At 37.2% G+C, this 19,454-nt stretch overlaps 1 protein-coding gene across 5 annotated transcripts in view; it reads left to right on the top strand.

The window, feature by feature from the left end:
- OPHN1 (oligophrenin 1) overlaps positions 1-19,454 on the top strand; it is a 617,232-nt gene that overhangs the window by 245,512 nt on the left and 352,266 nt on the right. For 4 of the 5 annotated variants that reach the window (XM_082376596.1, XM_082376595.1, XM_082376597.1 and 1 more), the window contains one exon: positions 7,512-7,583. The exons of the other annotated variant lie outside the window; for it this stretch is intronic. In XM_082376596.1, the coding sequence (XP_082232722.1) occupies positions 7,512-7,583 (72 nt within the window). The remainder of the gene's footprint in view (positions 1-7,511; positions 7,584-19,454) is intronic. 5 annotated transcript variants of the gene reach the window in all.

Here is a 19,454-nt window from a genome sequence, read left to right as displayed (position 1 = left end):
TATACCTTTAGGTCTATGACCCCTTTTGAGCTAATTTTTGAGAAAGTGTAAGGATTGTCTCTGGATTCTTTTTTTTTTTTTTTTTTCATCACCATTTCTGAAAAGGCTGTCCTTTTTCCATTGAGTTACCTTTGCTTCTTTGGCAAAGACCAATGGACTATATTTGTGTGGATCTATATCTGGGCTCTCTATTCTGTTCCATTGATCTGTTTGTCTATTTGTTCAGCAATATCACAGAACTTTTTTTTACAAAATTTAAAAAATTATTGAAGTATAGTTGATTTAAATATTGTGTTAGTTTCAGGTGTAACAGTAAAGTGATTCATGTATATATATATATATATATATATATATATATATATTCAAATTATTTTCCATTATCAGGTATTACAAGATGCTGCATATAGCTCCCTGTGCTATACAATAAATCCTTGTTGCTTATCTATTGTATATATAGTAGCTTGTATCTGTTAATCCTATATTCCTAATTTATCCCTCCTCCACTCCCATTCCCCTTTGGTAACTGTAAGTTTATTTTCTATGTCTGTGAGTCTGTTTCTATTTTGTATATAGATTCATTTGTCTTATTTTTTAGCTTTCACATGTAAGTGATATCATATGATATTTGTCTTTCTCTGTCTGACTTAATTCACTTAGTATGATAATCTCTAGGTCCATCCCTGTTGCTGCAAATGACAATATTGCATTCTTTTTTATGGCTGATTAATATTCCATTATGTGTATGTTTATATATAAATATATGTGTGTGTATATATATTGATATGTGTGTATATATATATATATATGTATCACATCTTCATCATCTGTTGATGTGCACTTGGGTTGTTTTCATGTCTTGGCTATTGTAAATAGTGCTGCTGTGAACCTTGGGGTGCATGTATCTTTTCAAATTAAAGTCTTAATTTTTGTCTGGATATATGCACAGGAGTGTGATTGCTGGATCTTATGGTAGCTCTATTTTTAGTTTTTTAAGGAACCTCCATACTGTTTTCCATGGTGACTGCACCAATTTACATTCCCACCAACAGTGTGTGAGTGTTCCCTTTTCTCCACATCCTCTCCAGCATTTATTATTTGTAGACTTTTTAATGATGGCCATTCTGACCAGTGTGAGGTGATACCTCATTGTGGTTTTGATTTGCATTTCTCTAATAATTTGTGATGTTGAGCATCTCTTCTTGTGACTATTGGCCATCTGTATGTCTTTGGAGAAATGTCTATTTAGATCTTTTCTTCAGTTTTTAATTTTTTTTTTTTGTATTAAGTTGTATGAGCTGTTTGTATAATTTGGATGTTAACTCCTTGTCGGTCACATTGTTTGCAAATATTTTCTGCTATTCCGTAGGTTGTCTTTTCATTTTGCCAATGGTTTCCTTTGCTGTGCAAAAACTTTTACGTTTCATTAGATCCCATTTGTTTATTTTTGCTTTTCTTTCTTTTGCTTTGGGAGATTGATCTACGAAAATATGGCTATGATTCATGTCCGAGAATGTTTTGCCTATGTTCTCATCTGGAAATTTTATGGTGCCATGTCTTATATTTAGGTCTTTAAACCACTTTGTGTTTATTTTTGTATATGGTGTCAGGGAGTGTTCTAATTTAATTGATTTACATAGCTGTCCAGTTTTCCCAACACCACTTGTTGAAGAGACTGTATTTTCTCCATTGTATATTCTTGCATCCTTTGTCATAGATTAATTGGCCATATGTCTGTGGATTTATTTCTGGGCTCTCTGTTCTTTTCCATTGATGTATATATCTGCTTTTGTGCCAATACCATGGTGCTTTGATTACTGTAGGTTTGTAATGTTGTCTGAAGTCTGGATGGTTTATACCTCCAGCTTTGTTCTTTTTCCTCAGGATTGCTTTGGCAATTCTGGGTCTTTTGTGGGTCCATATAAACTTTAGGATTATTTGTTCTAGTTCTGTGGAAAATGTTAAGGGCCAATACCACACTATCTTGATTACTGTAACTTTGTAGTAAGTGTTGAAGTAGGTTATGAACTTCAGAACCTGTTTATCAATATCCACAAAACAAATTGCTTGAATTTTGATTGGAATTGCAGTGAATCTATAGATGGGACAAACTGACATCTTAAAAATATTAAGTCTTACTATTCATGAATATGGGTTATCTCTCCATTTATTTAGACCTTCTTTGATTTCTTTCATCAGAGTTTTATAGTTTCCTCATAATGATCTTATAGATATTTTGTTAGATTTATTCTTAAGTATTTATATTTTTTTGTGAACTCTATTTTAACAGTTGAATAAATAATCTTTTTGTGTGGTCCCTAGACCTGTACCACCAGTTTCACCTGGGAAATTGTTAAAAATGAAGGTCCTTGGCCACACACCAGAGCTGAGACTTAAATGTAGAAGTACCTATGTTGGTCAATATTTATTTTTATTAGGAGCATGTGGGTCAAGTGGAAACAAGGACAACAAAGTGGTCTATCTTCCCTTTCTCTCGTTGGATGACTTTGTATTGGCAGCTCAGTTTTGTTAAACCCATTTATTCCAATAGCAAGAGTTCTTTAATCTGTAATCACTCATCCTTTTCAACAGGGTGGTACTGGCTTCTCAGAATACTGCTACCATTTCATCTCAGCTCCTAGAGAGTTAGGATTGACGGCAGGGCCCTTAAATCTGGGAAATTAGATCTTTAGGTGCTAATAGTGGCTGTGCCACTAACTTATTTGTGACTTCACACTAATCACTTTATTTCTTCTAGTCTCTCTTCCTTTATATGTAGAATGAGAAAAAATTCCCACCTTCCAAGTTTGTTGTAAGTACTCCAAATGATAAAATGAATATGGTAGGGTTTTATAATAGCAAAAAGCACTGATTATATAAATGTTTCTAGTTATCTTTTGTTGCCCCCAAGATTTGGCTTGTGGAAATTTGACTTGGGAATTTTCTTCATTTAAGAGATGTGCTTCTAATGATAGTTAAGAGAGGCCAATATGGGTAGTTTTCCCAGAGCCTGTTAGATGCCCCACTAGCTAATCCACACTCTACTAAATATTTTCTTCTATCATAAGAGTTTGTGGACTGCTACCAATGTTGATCTCAAAGGCATTCACCCCTATTTCATTCAGATACCACTAGAAATGTCAGCTGTACAACTCTTCAGCCCTAGTTGTTTCTTGATCTCTTTTATTTACCCAATTACAAAACTCTAAAATATTGAAGAAGGATTCACCTTTTGAGATGTTTTTCTCACCATACTTGCTGGCTGTTTTCCACAGGACTGACTCATTTTCTTCTCTCTTTAATTATGTTGTGCCCTTTTGTTCTCTCAATTCTTCAGTCATGTCTTGAGTATTGGCGCCCCATTTCCCATTTAATTACAGGAATGCTGTGTAGGTTAGGCTCAATGAAGGGCTTTTACAACATGCCAGGAATCGTTGCTTGACTGCACCTCTCTCATTTCCTGGAACTGTGGTAGAAGGACTCCTGTACCTCAATATGGTAGATGTTAAACAGCTTTTTATCATTTCTATAAAAAGAGGCCCAAAGAAGCTTTAGTAGAACATGAAGGAAGTTCATAGCCCTAGCATGTGACAACTGCAGATGTCTAGTCATTCTCATAAATGAATTTTAAATTGTTGAGGAAACTATGGAGGGAATAAATGAAGAGTAGCATCCCCGCTTTTATTTCTTAAAAAGTACAGTGGGGGAGGTTGTAGTACCTCTGAAAGTGACCTTTAAAAGTCTGGATAACAGACTTTCTGTATGATTAACGATAGGAGACTTGCCTAGATGCCTTTCTAACTCTGAAGGGGACTCTGTTGGCAATGGTAAGGTCTTTCTTTGAGGATTGCCAAGAATGACCTAAAACAGTGTACCCTCAATGCCTTCTTTTGGTAATTGGTTAACCATCAAAGATTCCTGAGCAATTCTTCACTACTGGATTGAATGCCATCTCTATTTTAGTAAGTGGCCTATCTAGTTTGGTTTTATTCATTCAGAACCAGATTTTAGATAAACTCACTAATGTGTTTAGAATGTCACTTATGCTGGGGCTTCTACTGTGATATAGTAGGCAGGAGCTTTTGTCCTAGAGAGCTCACAAAATGAATGCAGTGATCAGAAAGGGAATAAAGGCCAAGTTTACTTAAAAGGGCTTTTCTGAGTAATTATTATATTTCTAAGGAGTTTAAAGGTAAAGCTGAATGGGAAAGAAAGAAGAGCCAATCCTCAGTGTGACATTTCCCTACATTTCTAGCTCTATGTTCTGGCAGAAATTAGTATAATAACCAATGAATGTTAAAGAGAGGAAAAGATTCAGAGTATCTATTTGTGTTGTAGGAGACAGGGAGCAGTATTGCCAATGCGATTAAGGAAAACTCTCGACTCCAATTTAAGTGAACCATGTACTACTTTTCTAGACTGGGACAGGGCCAAACGTAAAAATAGTAGCCTTATGAACACTGTGAGAAGTTACTGGCACACTTACTTATGCAAGAAAATCCCCCGCGGAACATGAAAAACTGGCACCTGTACCATCCTTGGGGTGCCTGCATATGCAAGGGCTCACCTGAATATCCATACAGAGGCTTGACACATATTACTCTCTTTAGAAGTGGCATGTTCACTTCTTATTCAAACACAGACTTCCTCAATGTTTCCCAATTGGCTACTTTTGTGTTATCTTTGTGAAACTGGAAATAGTTTTTCTAATTATCTATTGCTACATAACACCCTATTCCAAAACGTGGTGACTTAAGCTAAAACTATTTAATTTTATCTCATGGTTTTGTGGGTCAGGAATTCATGCAGGGGTCAGCTCAGAGATTCTTCTGCTCTATGTGGTGGTATTCACCTTGGAGGTGGGGTGATATGGAGAGTCCAAAATAGCTTCACTCACATATCTGGCACCTTAGTGAGATGACTGGAAGGCTGGGCTCAGTGGGTCTTTTGACGAGAATGTCTACATTTGGCCTCTCTAGCTTGGTAGTCCCAGGGTAGTCCAACTTTTTACATTGTGGCTCAGGGCTCATGGGGAGTGTTCCAAGGGAACCAGGTGGAAGTTACTGGCCTTTTATGACCTAGCCTGGGATGTCATGTAGTATCCCTTCTGCTGTACTGTGTTTGTTCAAAGCAGTAACAAACCCACTCATATTCAAGGTAGAGGGGATGGAGACCTTCCTTCTCAATGTGAGGAGTATCATAGAATTTGTGGTCATGTTTTAAAACTTCCACAATAGTAAAGAAGAAAAAGTATTCCCTGTATGTAATCTATGACACCAATAACTTACTTTATTTCCAGGTGGGTACACAAAGTTGATATCACATAATTCACAATCCATGGAAATGTAGAGTGTATTGGGCAAAGGAGACAGGCTGGTACTTTTAGTAAGATAATTATTGTTTTCAATCAAGGATAGTCACTGGTGTCTATTTTTGACATCATGGAGCTTTGATTGGATGAGAGTTTGCCCATTTAGTTGAACGTTGAATCATACCTGGATAGAAAATAAGTGGTCCAAAGTGCCTGTAGGACTTGGATACAATATGTATTAATGCCTCAATTTGTGTTGCTTTTTGTTGGTAGTTTAAAAATTGCTTCTTACTCTGGAGAATACAGAACTGGTCAAAACTGGCTTTCTACTCTCTATTCTATTTTTGTTATAAAGACATATCTTGTCTTACTGACACTTTGTCTCATCTGATAACGAAGCCAGTCCCTCATTTTCTTGTCTTGTAATGGATCCAAATTAAAGTGCAGCTAATTTGCACCTCTGAAGAAACAAACCCCACTTGTTGCATTGGATAGATGAAATCTCCCAAGAGGTTTACATGAAGACAAAGCTTTGTATATCTCTACCTGTCCACTGTGCAAGGGGTTCAATTTGGATATGATATTTTTATTTTTCCAACACCATATTAATGCCAGTATTTTTAGTACCTGGACAGGCTGTTCCTGTCAGGTTCTGAACTTACAGTTAGGTTGTTAGAAGGCCTGGTCCAGTATTCTCTGTGATGCTGTAATACACTCCTAGTTCTGAGGGAAATGTTCTGGTTTTATGACACACCAGGGCAGGGCTGGAAACAATTTATACTGGAATTTTTCCTGATGCTATTCCTGCTAACTCATTTGCCTCCCATGAAATGATTTGCTCTTGGTGCAATTGGACTTTTCATGTATTTTCCATTCCCTTTCTCTTCTCTTTTCCACATATACTTCAGGCTTCCTGTGTCTGTTTCTGGGCATGACCCTGGATATTTATCGATTAAAAACTCAGATCAGACTACCAGTAAAGTTACAGAGAAATGCCCCTAATGTTTCTTCTTTCATTTCCTCTCACAGCATTTGATTATTTTTTTAGGAGAAAAAGTTTATTTTTTCAAATTAAAACTTGATTCCACACCTCTCCAACTTTGGTATTAATATTATCTCTGATTTTCACAGATTTTGATTTCCATGTACAGTTATATTCCCAGATACATCATAAACATTGAAAGATTTGAAAGCATCAACTTAATCCCAATTTGCCATTATATGTTTAATGACAGAATAAAGTTTTGGTGAGTAGTTAAGGAAATGAATCCAAATGTCTAATTATACCAATAACTCCAACTTAAAACAAATTAAACAAAAAACTAGAACAGTGCTTTTAAAACTTGAGTGTACACACAAATTACCTAGGGCCCTTGTTAAAATAAGGATTCTTATTTGATAGGTCTGGGGTGGAGGCTGAGATTCTGCATTTCTAACAAGATCCCAGGTGATGCTGCTGCTGCTGGTTAGTGGGCCATATTTTGAGTAGCAAGGACCCAGAAGATTTTTTGAAACCCTTGTTAATTTAAGCGAAATGTTCACTTTAACATTTCTTCATAAACCAGTTTGCATAAAGCTAGGTCAGTTACTCAACTGCTCCAGGGTTAGGGAGTAATTCCCTCATTAAATCCAAGATGTCATTGATTGTTAGATGAGTCATTATTTTATGTGCTGCTAAGAAGGGAAAACACTGACAATCTATGATGCATGGTGATTTCAGAAATGTTAAAATATGAATCTTAGAATTCAAGAGATCGGGTGGTTTCTCTGACTCCTTCCGTTTCCACAATGAGTGTTTTCTCTGTGCTAGGTAATTTGTCTACAAGATAGGTGCTGTGATGATCCTATTTGACAAAGGTTTGGAGTGGCAAATTACTTTAAGTGGCACAGCTGGAATTTGAACCCCGGTTTCTATGACTGGAGAACCCACACTCTCATCTTCTCCCCCACAGGAAGGGCTCTTGTCCTTGAGAAAAATGCTCCCCTGTGCTGTCTCCCATGGTATTCACTTAAGGTAATCGTCAAAGCATTTGTTTTTAAAAGACCAATATGGGAAAAACAGTAACAAAACCCAACAAACCAGCAAACTAGTTAACATTTTGCAGGATGGTGTATTACAAGGAAATACCCTAGTAACGATGAATGTTGAATCTGAACCTTGCTAATCTACAAGTTATTTTGCGTGTTCTTTCTTTTTCTCTAGGTACACAATGCTGGTGATTTGCTGATCAAACCCCTGGAAAATTTCCGGAAGGAACAAATAGGCTTCACAAAGGTACATTTTCTCTACATGTATAAGATATTTTTTATAGCAGTTGAGTAGTTGTTTGGGCTACCACCCTTCACTCTTCAGGGGTGAGGAGGATTCGTCTCTATAGGAAAACTCATTATCAAAAAAAGTGAGACAATCTAGATTTGGCTCCTGACTGTGCTTCCAACTAGCTCTGTAACTGTGGACAAGACACTTCTTTTGGAGCTTCAGTTTCTCCATATGGAAAATGGGGAGCTTGATAAATAGCTATTATTTAAAGCTGACTTATCATGTGATGAGCCCCGGGCTAGGTGTTTTACATTCATTCTCTAATCACAACAACCCTGTGAGGTTCTGATATTAACCGCATTTTACAAATCATGCAACTGAGGTTTGAACAAGATAAAGAACATGATCAAAGTTATAGCTATATAGTTAGGAATTAACAGTTGACAAGATTTAAACCTGAGGATCTATTTAGCTTCAAATCCCACATTCTTTCCATTAAACTATTCTGTCTAGATCTATGCTGTCCAATATGGTAGACACAAGCTATATAAAGAAAATAAAATTAACAACTCAGTTTCTCAGTCATGCTAGTCACATTTCAAATGCTCAGTGAGTCACATGTGGCTAGTGGCTACTGTATTGGACAGGGCAGCATTGTACCAGATAATGTCAGATTCCCATGGATCTCTCTGATTCCCCAGTATCTCATGAAGGGGTATGAATAATTGTTAAGTTTATTCTTTACATCTAGGTGTAGGCCTACCTTGTGAGCTCCAATATGTATGTAACATGTGACCAAGACAGCCTACCAGAACTAAATGTAGATTCTTGACCAAGCATCTGGCCCTTTTAGGACTAAGAACACACTGCACAGTGGTTATCATATGGAATACCTTGACAAGCATTTTGGATGAGGCTATGAAAGTAGCAAGTTATGAGAAGAAAGAGCAGACTAGTGGATGTGCTTTCCATTGCCTGGTATCATCAGTCAGGTTGACATGGCATTATGTGAGTAACTGGCATTCAAGCAAAGTGAGTTCTCTGGATAGGCCAGCAATTCTGGATTCCACTCAGTTCATCATTAAATACTTAATTGGGAAAATGTATAATTGAAGGAAAAAAGAGCCTTTAAAATCACAAGTGTGGTATGAAAATAATTAGCTACTTGTTAAGTGACATGACAGTTGTTAACATAACACTGATTAAGGGGATGAAGAAGGACAGATGATGGGAAAACCCTTACATCTGGTTTTCTTTCATTCCCGGTGAGAATAGGAAAAATGAAAGTAAGAATATGCTTCAGTGGTTGACTTCATGTCATCTAAGGGAAAGGAAAAAATTTCTGTTATGTAATTCCTATGTCCCATGCCTGGGCTGGGGATTTTACATATTCAGTCTTCCTTAATTCTTACAGTAAACCTGTGAGGTAGGATGTATATTATTCACTATCCCAATGAAGAAACTGAGCCTCAGAAAGGTGAAATTCCTATTAGTCTTTTTTTTTTAAAGTGGCTACATACAATATAATATTCCATTAAATAGCTGTGCCATAACCCATTAATGCATTTCTCAATTGTTGGTCATTTAGGTTTTTTCTGTCTTTTTTTTTTTACTATCATAAAAAAACATTGTAGTGAACATCCTTTTACATACAGATTTCCAAACTTGTCTAATCATCTCCTTAAGATACATTCCTGAAGTGATATTGATGGATCATATGAATGTTTCTATTTGTTTTTTCAAAATGCACCATTTAAAAAAAATTTTTTTATACAGCAGGTTCTTATTAGCTATTTCATACATGTTAGTGTATATATGTCAATCCCAATCTCCCAATTCATCCCCCCACATTCCCCCCTTGGTTTCCATACGTTTGTTCTCTACATCTGTGTCTCTATTTCTGCCTTGCAGTGCAGTTCATCTGTACCATTTTTCTAGATTCCATATATATGTGTTAATGTACGATATTTGTTTTTCTCTTTCTGAATTGCTTCACTCTGTATGACAGTCTCTAGCTCCATCCACGTCTCTACAAATGACCCAGTTTCGTTCCTATTTGTGGCTGAGTAATATTCCATTGTATATATTTACCACAACTTCTTTATCCATTCGTCTGTCAATGGGCATTTAGGTTGCTTCCATGACCTGGCTATTGTAAATAGTGCTGCAATGAACAATGAACATGTGTGTTTTTGAATTGTGGTTTTCTCGGGGTATATGCCCAGTAGTGGAATTGCTGGGTCATATGGTAATTCTATATTTAGATTTTTAAGGAACCTCCATACTGTTCTCCATAGGGGCTGTATCAATTTACTTTCCCACCAACAATGCAAGAGGGTTCCCTTTTCTTCACACCCTCTCCAGCATTCGTTGTTTATATATTTTCTGATGATGCCTATTCTAACTGGTGTGAGGTGATACCTCATTGTAATTTTGATTTGCATTTCTCTAATAATTAGTGATGTTGAGCAGCTTTTCACGTGCCTCTTGGCCATCTGTATGTTTTCTTTGGACAAATGTCTATTTAGATCTCCTATCCATTTTTTGATTGGGTTGTATGTTTCTTTAATATTGAGCTGCATGAGCTGTTTATATATTTTGGAGATTAATCCTTTGTCTGTTGATTCATTTGCAAATATTATCTCCCATTCTGAAGGTTGTCTTTTTGCCTTGTTTATAGTTTCCTTTGCTGTGCAAAAGCTTTTAAGTTTCATTAGGTCCCATTTGTTTATATTTGTTTTTATTTCCATTACTCCAGGAGGTGGGTCAAAAAAGATCTTGCTGTGATTTATGTCCAACAGTGTTCTTTCTATGTTTTCCTCTATGAGTTTTAAAGTGTCCGGTCTTATATTTAGGTCTTTAATCCATTTTGAGTTTATTTTTGTTTATGGTGTTGGGGAGTGTTCTGACTTAATTCTTTTCCATGTAGCTGTCCATTTTCCCAGCAACAGTTATTGAAGAAACTGTCTTTTCTCCATTGTATATACTTGCCACCTTTGTCATAGATTAATTGACCATAGGTGCGTGGGTTTATCTCTACGCTTTCTATCCTGTTCCATTGATCTATATTTCTATGTGTGTGCCAGTACCATCTTGTCTTTATTACTGTAGCTTTGTAGTATAGTCTGAGGTCAGGGAGCCTGATTCCTCCACCTCTGTTTTTTTCCCTAAAGCTTGCTTTGGCTATTTGGGGTCTTTTGTGTCTCCATACAAATTTTAAGATTTTTTGTTCTAGTTCTGTAAAAAATGGCATTGATAATTTGTTAGGGATTGCATTGAATCTGGAGATTGCTTTGGGTAGTATAGTCATTTCTCAATATTGATTCTTCCAATCCAAGAACATGGTATTCCTCTCCATCTGTTTGTTTCATCTTTGATTTCTTTCATCAGTATCGTATAGTTTTCTGAGTACAGGTCTTTTACCTCTTTAGGTAGGTTTATTACTAGGTATTTTATTCTTTTTGTTGCAATGGTGAATGGGATTGTTTCCTTAATGTCTCTTTCTGACCTTTTGTTGTTAGTGTATAGGAATGAAAGAGATTTCTGTGTATTAATTTTGTATCCTGCAACTTTACCAAATTCACTGATTAGCTCTAGTAGTTTTCTGGTTGCATCTTTAGGATTCTTTATGTATAGTGTCATGTCATCTGCAGTGACAGTTTTACTTCTTCTTTTCCAATTTGGATTCCTTTTATTTATCTTTTTTCTCTGACTGCTGTGGCTAAGACTTCCAAAACTATGTTGAATAATAGTGGCAAGAGTGGATATCCTTGTCTTGTTCCTGATCTTAGAGGAAACACCTTCAGTGTTTCACCGTTGAGAATGATACTTGCTGTGGGTTTGTCGTATATGGCCTTTATTATGTTGAGGTAGGTTTCCTTTATGCCCACTTTCTGGAGAGCTTTTATCATAAATGGGTGTTGAATTTTTTCAAAAGCTTTTTCTGCATCTATTGAGAATATCATATGGTTTTTATACTTCAATTTGTTATTATGGTGTATCACATTGATTGATTAACGTATACTGAAGAATTCTTGCATCCCTGGGATAAATCCCAATTGAAATTGGTGTATGGCCCTTTTAAAGTGTTGTTGGATTCTGTTTGCTAGTATTTTGTTGAGGATTTTGGCATCTATATTCATCAGTGATACTGGTCTGTAATTTTGTTTTTTTGTAGTATCTCTGTCTGGTTTTGGTATGAGGGGGATGGTGGCCTCGTAGAATCAGTTTGGGAGTGTTCCTTCCTCTGCAATTTTTTGGAAGAGTTTGAGAAGGATGGGTGTTATCTCTTCTCTAAATGTTTGATAGAATTCACCTGTGAAGCCATCTGGTCCTGGACTTTTGTTTGTTGGAAGAGTTTTAATCACAGTTTCATTTTCATTACTTGTGATGGGTCCGTTCATATTTTTTATTTCTTCCTGGTTCAGTCTTGGAAGGTTATACCCTTCTAAAAATTTGTCCATTTCTTCCAGGTTGTCCATTATATTGGCATAGAGTTGCTTGTAGTAGTCTCTTAGGATGCTTTGTATTTCTGCGGTGTCTGTTGTAACTTCTCCTTTTTCATTTCTATTTTATTGATTTGAGTCCTCTCCCTCTTTTTCTTGATGAGTCTGGCTAATGGTTTATCAATTTTGTTTATCTTCTGAAGGAACCAGCTTTTAGTTTCATTGATCTTTGCTATTGTTTTCTTTGTTTCTATTTCATTTATTTCTGCTCTGGTCTTTATGATTTCTTTCCTTCTGCTAACTTTGGGTTTTGTTTGTTCTTCTTTCTCTAGTTCCTTTTGATGTAAGGTTAGATTGTTTGAGTTTTTTTTTCTTTGTTTCTTGAGGTAGGATTGTATTTGCTATCAGCTTCCCTCTTAGAACTGCTTTTGCTGCATCCCATAGGTTTTGGATCGTCGTGTTTTCATTGCCCTTTGTCTCTAGGTATTTTTTTATTTCTTCAGTGATCTCTTGGTTATTTAGTAACATATTGTTTAGCCTCTATGTGTTTGTGTTTTTTACGTTTTTTTCCCTGTGATCGATTTCTAATCTCATAGAGTTGCGGTCGGAAAAGATACTTGATACAATTTCAAGTTTCTTAAATTTACCGAGGCTTGATTAGTGACCCAAGATGTGATCAATCCTGGATAAGGTTCTGTGTGCACCTGAGAAGAAAGTGTAATCTGCTGTTTTCAGATGGAATGTCCTATAAGTATCAATTAAATCATCTGGTCTATTTTGTAATTTAAAGCCTGTGTTTCCTTATTAATTTCCTTTCTGGATGATCTGTCCTTTGGTGTAAGTGAGGTGTTAAAGTCCCCTAGTATTCCTGTGCTACTCTCGATTTCCTCTTTCATAGCTGTTAGCATTTGCCTTATGTATTGAGGTGCTCCTATGTTAGGTGCATATATATTTATAATTGTTATATCTTCTTCTTGGATTGATCCCTTGATCATTATGTAGTGTCCTTCTTGTCTCGTAACGTTCTTTATTTTAAAGTCTCTTTTATCTGATATGAGTATTGCTATTCCAGCTTTCTTGTGATATCCATTTGCACAGAATTTTTTTCCATCCCCTCACTTTCAGTCTGTATGTGTCCCTAGGTCTGAAGTGGGTCTCTTGTAGACAGCATATATACAGGTCTTGTTTTTGTATCCATTCAGCCAGTCTATGTCTTTTGGTTGGCACATTTAATCCACTTACATTTAAGGTAATTTTCGATATGTATGTTCCTATTGCCTTTTTGTTAATTGTTCTGGGTTTGTTTTGTAGGCCCTTTTCTTCTCTTGTGTTTCCCTCTTAGAGAAGTTCCTATAGCATTTGTTGTAGAGCTGGTTTGGTGGTGCTGAATTCTCTTAGCTTTTGCTTGTCTGTAAAGCTTTTGATTCCTCTGTCGAATCTGAATGAGATCCTTGCCAGGTAGAATAATCTTAGCTGTCGGTTCTTCCCTTTCATCACTTTAAATATATCATGCCATTCCCTTCTGGCTTTTAGAGTTTCTGCTGAGAAATGAACTGTTAACCTTATGGGAGTTCCCTTGTATATTATTTGTCATTTTTCCCTTGTTGCTTTCAATAATTTTACTTTGTCAAGTTTTGTCAATTTGATTACTATGTTTCTCGGTGTGTTTCTCTTTGGGTTTTTCCTGCCTGGGACTCTCTACGTTTCCTGGACTTGGGTGGCTTTTTCTTTTCCCATGTTAGGGAAGTTTTTGATTATAATGTCTTCAAATATTTTCTCGGGTCCTTTCTCCCTCTCTTCTCCTTCTGGGGCCCCTATAATGCGAATGTTGGTGTGTTTAATGTTGTCCCAGTGGTCTCTTAGGCTGTCTTCTCTTATTTTCGTTCTTTTTTCTTTATTCTGTTCCACAGCATGAATTCCACCATTCTGTCTTCCAGGTCACTTATCCGTTCTTCTGCTTCCGTTATTCTGCTATGGATTCCTTCTAGTCTATTTTTCTTTTCAGTTACTGTATTGTTCGTCTCTGTTTGTTTGTTCTTTACTTCTTCTAGGTCTTTTTTAAACATTTCTTGAATCTTCTCGATCTTTGCCTCCATTCTTTTTTCGAGGTCCTGGATCATCTTCACTATCATTATTCTGCATTCTTTTTCTGGAAGGTTGCCTATCTCCACTTCATTTAGTTGTTTTTCTGGGATTTTATCATGTTCCTTCATCTAGTACATAGCCCTCTGCCTTTTCATTTTGTCTATCTTTCTGTGAATGTGGTTTTCGTTCCACAGGCTGCAGGATTGTAGTTCTTCTTGCCTCTGCTGTCTGCCCTCTCGTAGATGAGGCTATCTAAGAGGCTTGTTCAAGCTTCCTGATGGGAGGGCCTCGTGGTGGGTAGAGCTGGGTGTTACTCTGGTGGGCCGAGCTCAGTAAAACTTTAATCTACTTGTCTGCTTATGGGTGGGACTGGTTTCCCTCCCTGTTAGTTTTTTGGCCTGAGGCAGCCCAGCACTGGAGGCTACAGGCTCCCTGGTGGGGCCATTGGCAGACTCGGTGAGGGCTCACGCCAAGGAGCACTCCCAGAACCCCTGTTGCCAGTGTCCCGTCCCTGTGGTGAACCACAGCCATCCACCACCTCTGCAGGAGAACCCACAACACTAGCAGGTTGTTGTGGTTCAGTCTCCTGCTTCTTCCCTCTGGGTCCTGATGCGTACACTACTTTGTGTGTGCCCTCCAAGAGTTGAGTCTCTGTTTCCCCCAGTCCTGTTGAAATCCTGCAGTCTAATCCCACTAGCCTTCAAAGTCTGATTCTCTGGGAATTCCTCCTCCTGTTGCCTGACCCCCAGGTTGGCAAGGCTGATGTGGGGCTCAGAACCCTCACTCCAGTGGGTGTACTTCTGTGGTATAATTGTTCTCTGGTTTGTGAGTCACCCACCCAGTGGTTATGGGATTTGATTTTCTTGTGACTGTGCCCCTCCTACCATCTTATTGCGGCTTCTCCTTTGTCTTTGCACATGGGGAATCTTTTTTGGTGAGTTCCAGTGTCTTCCTGTCAATGATTGTTCAGCAGTTAGTTGTGATTCCGGTGCTCTTCCAAGAGGGAGTGAGCACCTGTCCTTCTACTCTGCCATCTTGAACCAATCCCGTCTTCCTATCAGTCTTTTTTCCTACTTCTCTAACAGTGGGACCACCCTGCACACCTATAAGGAAGGTAAACAGCTCAGTGTGAGAGTAGTTTTCAAGAAACTGTCTAGAATTCTCCCAGTAGTGAAATTTAAGGTAGTAGAAACAGCACTGAGCTAAGTACTAGAAACTGTAGCTTAGCTTCCAGTCTACCACTGTATGTTATCAATTTATGGCCTCTTAGCTCCAACCCTCTTCAATACCTGTTCTGTTAAAATGGACAGAAATCCTTTAAGCATCTCTCCTTTACTATAAGCAAGATATTAAGCATTCTCAGTAGAGGGTGCTGGAGGGATATTGCAGGAGGAGGGATTGTCCTGTAGTTTCTAGCTACTGCATAGGTGGGTTGGTAGAGAGGGAGTGAGATATCCTGTGGGGCTCTGATCCAGGCATATACCCACAGTACAGGGTCCCTCAATGACCTTGAAACCTCCACCTGGCCTGGTGATAACCTTTCTATAGGTCTTTCAGTATATGTCTTTCCCTCAAGGCCTTTCCACTCATGCTATCCTCGAGCTTCCTTCTGTAGGACCAGCACATAGCCTACCTGCTGACTGAAGGTTTATAACAGAGGTGCTGCTCTCCACTTCCTCTGCCAGCCCCCATTATCACCTGCTTGTGCTCTGGAAGGTTCCTACTGGCCCTATGAATCTTTCCTGAAACCTAGAGTGTTCCCATCCTCTCTGTCTGCTTCACTGGTTGCTGATTCTCTGCCTCCCACCCACACTCTGGACTTGCCTCCTGCTTACTTAGTGACTGTGGACTACCAGGCCAAAACAGCAAACTTCTCTGCTGTTCAGTGGCTTCGATTATACCTCTTCCAGTGAGATCTGAACCCCTTCCATATTTGTCCTTCTTTGAGTACCTTACTTCAGCCTTAGGGTACCATATATAGTTTCCTTATATCTTATGGTTAGTTTATTTTAGTTTAATAAGTTTGTAGCTCAGTAATTCTTTGTACTGGTTTCTACCTCTTGACTAGGCCTAGACTGATGCCCCCAGACTGATACACTGCTGCTAGCTGGCTCTGTGATTTTACTGGTACGTGCTTTATTAGGTCCTTACAAATATAATTATATGTTCTCATTTGAAGCCCCGGATAACCCTGTAAAGTACAGGTTATTATCCCTTGTTTAGAGATGAGGAAACTAAGGTTCAGTGACCTGTGGCATCTAAGGTCACTTGACAAGGAAGTGGCAGAGCTTGGATATGAATTCAGTTCTCCTGGTTGTAAGTCTGTGTCTCCTTTCAGTGTATGAGAGCTATCACTTCTCCCTGGGCCTCAGTTTTCTCATATGTACAATAAGAACAATGGACAAATAACTCATAATCTAATATTCTGTTTGAGATTCTAAAGGTAATTAACTAAATGTGCATCTATTGAGATGTACAAATTAGCTAGTCAGAATTTGGTGTGCCATAAATGTAAAATACACAGTCGATTTTTAAAAATAAAATTTTATTGGAGTATAGTTAATTTACAATGCTGTGTTACTTTCTGCTATATAGTGAAATGAATCAGTTATACATATACATATATCCACTCTTTTTTAGATTCTTTTCCCATATAGCTCATTACAGAGTATTGAGTAGAGTTTCCTGTGCTATACAGTACACCCTTATTCGTTATCTATTTTATGTAAAGTAGCGTGCATATGTCAATCTCAATCTCCTAATTTGTCCCTCTCCCTCTTTCACCGGTGATAACCCTATGATTGTTTTCTACATCTGTAACTCTATTTCTGTTTTGTAAAAAAGTTCATTTGTACCATTTTTTAAAAATTCCACATATAAGAAATATCATATGATATTTGTCCTTCTCTGTCTGACTTACTTCATTCAATATGACAGTCTCTGGGTCCATCCATGTTGCTGCAAATGTCATTATTTTGTTTTTTTTTTTACGGCTGAGTTATATTCCATAGTATAAATGTACCACATCTTCTTTATCCATTTCTCTGTCAATGGACATTTAGGTTGCTTCCATGTCCTGGCTATTGTATATAGTGCTGCAGTGAACATCGGAGTGCATGCATCTTTTCGAATTATGGTTTTCTCCGTGGATTTGCCTTGGAGTGGGATTGCTGGGTCATATGGTAGTTCTATTTTTAGTTTTTTAAGGAACCTCCATAATGTTCACCATAGTGGCTGTACCAATTTACATCCCCGCGAACAGTGCAAGAGGGTTCCCTTTTCTCCACACCCTCTCCAGCATTTATTGTTAGTAGATTTTTTGATGATGACCATTCTGACCACTGTGTGGTGATACCTCATTGTAGTTTTTATTTGCATTTCTCTAATAATTAGTGACGTTGAGCATTTTTCATATGCCTCTTGGCCATCTGTATGTCTTCTTTGGAGAAATGTCTAATTAGTTCTCTGGCCCATTTTTTGATTTGTGTTATTGTTTTTTTGATATTGAGCTGCATGAGCTGTTTGTATATTCTGGAGATTAATCCCTTCTTAGACGCTTCATTTGCAAATATTTTCTCCCATTCTGTGGGTTGTCTTTTCATTTCATTCATGTTTTCCTATTCTTTGCAAAATCTTTTGGTTTTAATTAGGTCCCATTTGTTTATTTTTGTTTTTAATTTCATTATTCTATGAGGTGGGTCAAAAGATCTTGATGATTTATGTCATAGAGCAGGGGTCCCCAACCCCCGGGCCATGGACCGGAAACTAGGTTTATTCCTAGGTATTTTATTCTTTTTGTTGCAATGGTAAATGGGATTGTTTCCTTAATTTATTTTTCTGATCTTTCCATGTTAGTGTATAGGATTGCAAGAGATTTCTGTGTATTAATTTTGTATCCTGCAACTTTACTAAATTCACTGATGAGCTTTAGTAGTTTTCTGTTGGAATCTTTAGGATTTTCTATGTATAGTATCATGTCGTCTGCAAACAGTGACAGTTTTACTTCTTCCTTGTCAATTTGGATTCCTTTTATTTCCTTTTCTTCTCTGATTGCCATGGCTTGGGCTTCCAAAACTATGTTGAATAATAATGGTGAGAGTGGGGACCCTTGTCTTGATCCTGATTTTAGAGGAAATACTTTGTTTTCACCACTGAGAATAATGTTTGCTGTGGGTTTGTCATATATAGCCTTTATTATGTTGAGGTTGGTTCCCTCTATGCCCACTTTCTGGAGAGTTTTTGTCATAAATCGGTGTTGAATTCTGTCAACATCTTTTTCTGTATCTATTAACATAGTCATATGGTTTTTATTCTTTAATTTGTTAATATAGTATATCACATTGATTGATTTGCATATATTGAAGAATTCTTGCATCCCTGGGATAAGTCCCGCTTGGTCATGGTATATGATCCTTTCAATGTGTTGTTGATTCGGTTTGATAGTATTTTGGTGAGGAGTTTTGGATCTATGTTCATCAGTGATACTGGCCCGTAATATTCTTTTTATATGATATCTCTGTCTGGTTTTGGTATCAGGGTGATGGTGTCCTCGTAGCATGAGCTTGGGAGTCTTCCTTGCTCTGCAATTTCTTTGGAATAGTTTCAGAAGTATAGGTGTTAACTCTTCTCTAAATGTTTGATAGAGTTCGCCTAGAGTCCATTTGGTCCTGGACTTTTGTTTGTTGGAAGTTTTTAAATCACAGTTTCAATTTCAGTATTTGTGACTGATCTGTTCATATTTTCTATTTCTTCCTGGTTCAGTGTTGGAAGGTTGTGCCTCTCTAAGAATTTGTTCATTTCTTCTAAGTTGTCCATTTTACTGGCATATATTTGCTTGTAGTTGTCTTTTAACATCCTTTGAATTTTTGTGGTGTCAGTTGTAACTTCTCCTTTTTCATTTCTATTTTTATTGATTTTAGTCCTCTCTCTTTTTTTCTTGATGAGTCTGGCTAAAGGTTTACCAATTTTTTTTTATCTTCTCAGCGAACCAGATTTTAGTTTCATTGATCCTTGCTATTGTTGTCTTTGTCTCTATTTTATTTATTTCTGCTTTGATTTTTATGATTTCTTTCCTTCTAATAACTTTTGGTTTTGTTTGTTCTTCTTTCTCCAGTTGCTTTAACTGTAAGGTCAGGATGTTTATTTGAGATTTTTCTTTTTTCCTGAGGTAAGATTTTATTGCTGTAAACTTCCCTCTAAGAACTGCTTTTGCTGTGTCTTATAGGTTTTGGATCATCATGTTTTCATTGTCATTTGCCTCTAGGTATTTTTTGAGTTCCTCTTTCAGTTCTTCAGTGATCCATTGGTTGTTTAGTATCATATTTTTTAGACTCCATATTTTTTTTTATAGTTTTTT

The sequence above is a fragment of the Balaenoptera borealis genome (genome assembly GCF_965194805.1).
Source record: "Balaenoptera borealis genome assembly, chromosome: X".
NCBI lineage: Eukaryota > Metazoa > Chordata > Mammalia > Artiodactyla > Balaenopteridae > Balaenoptera > Balaenoptera borealis.
Note: the sequence above shows the minus strand (reverse complement) of the source record. Positions and strands in the feature narration are given on the sequence as shown.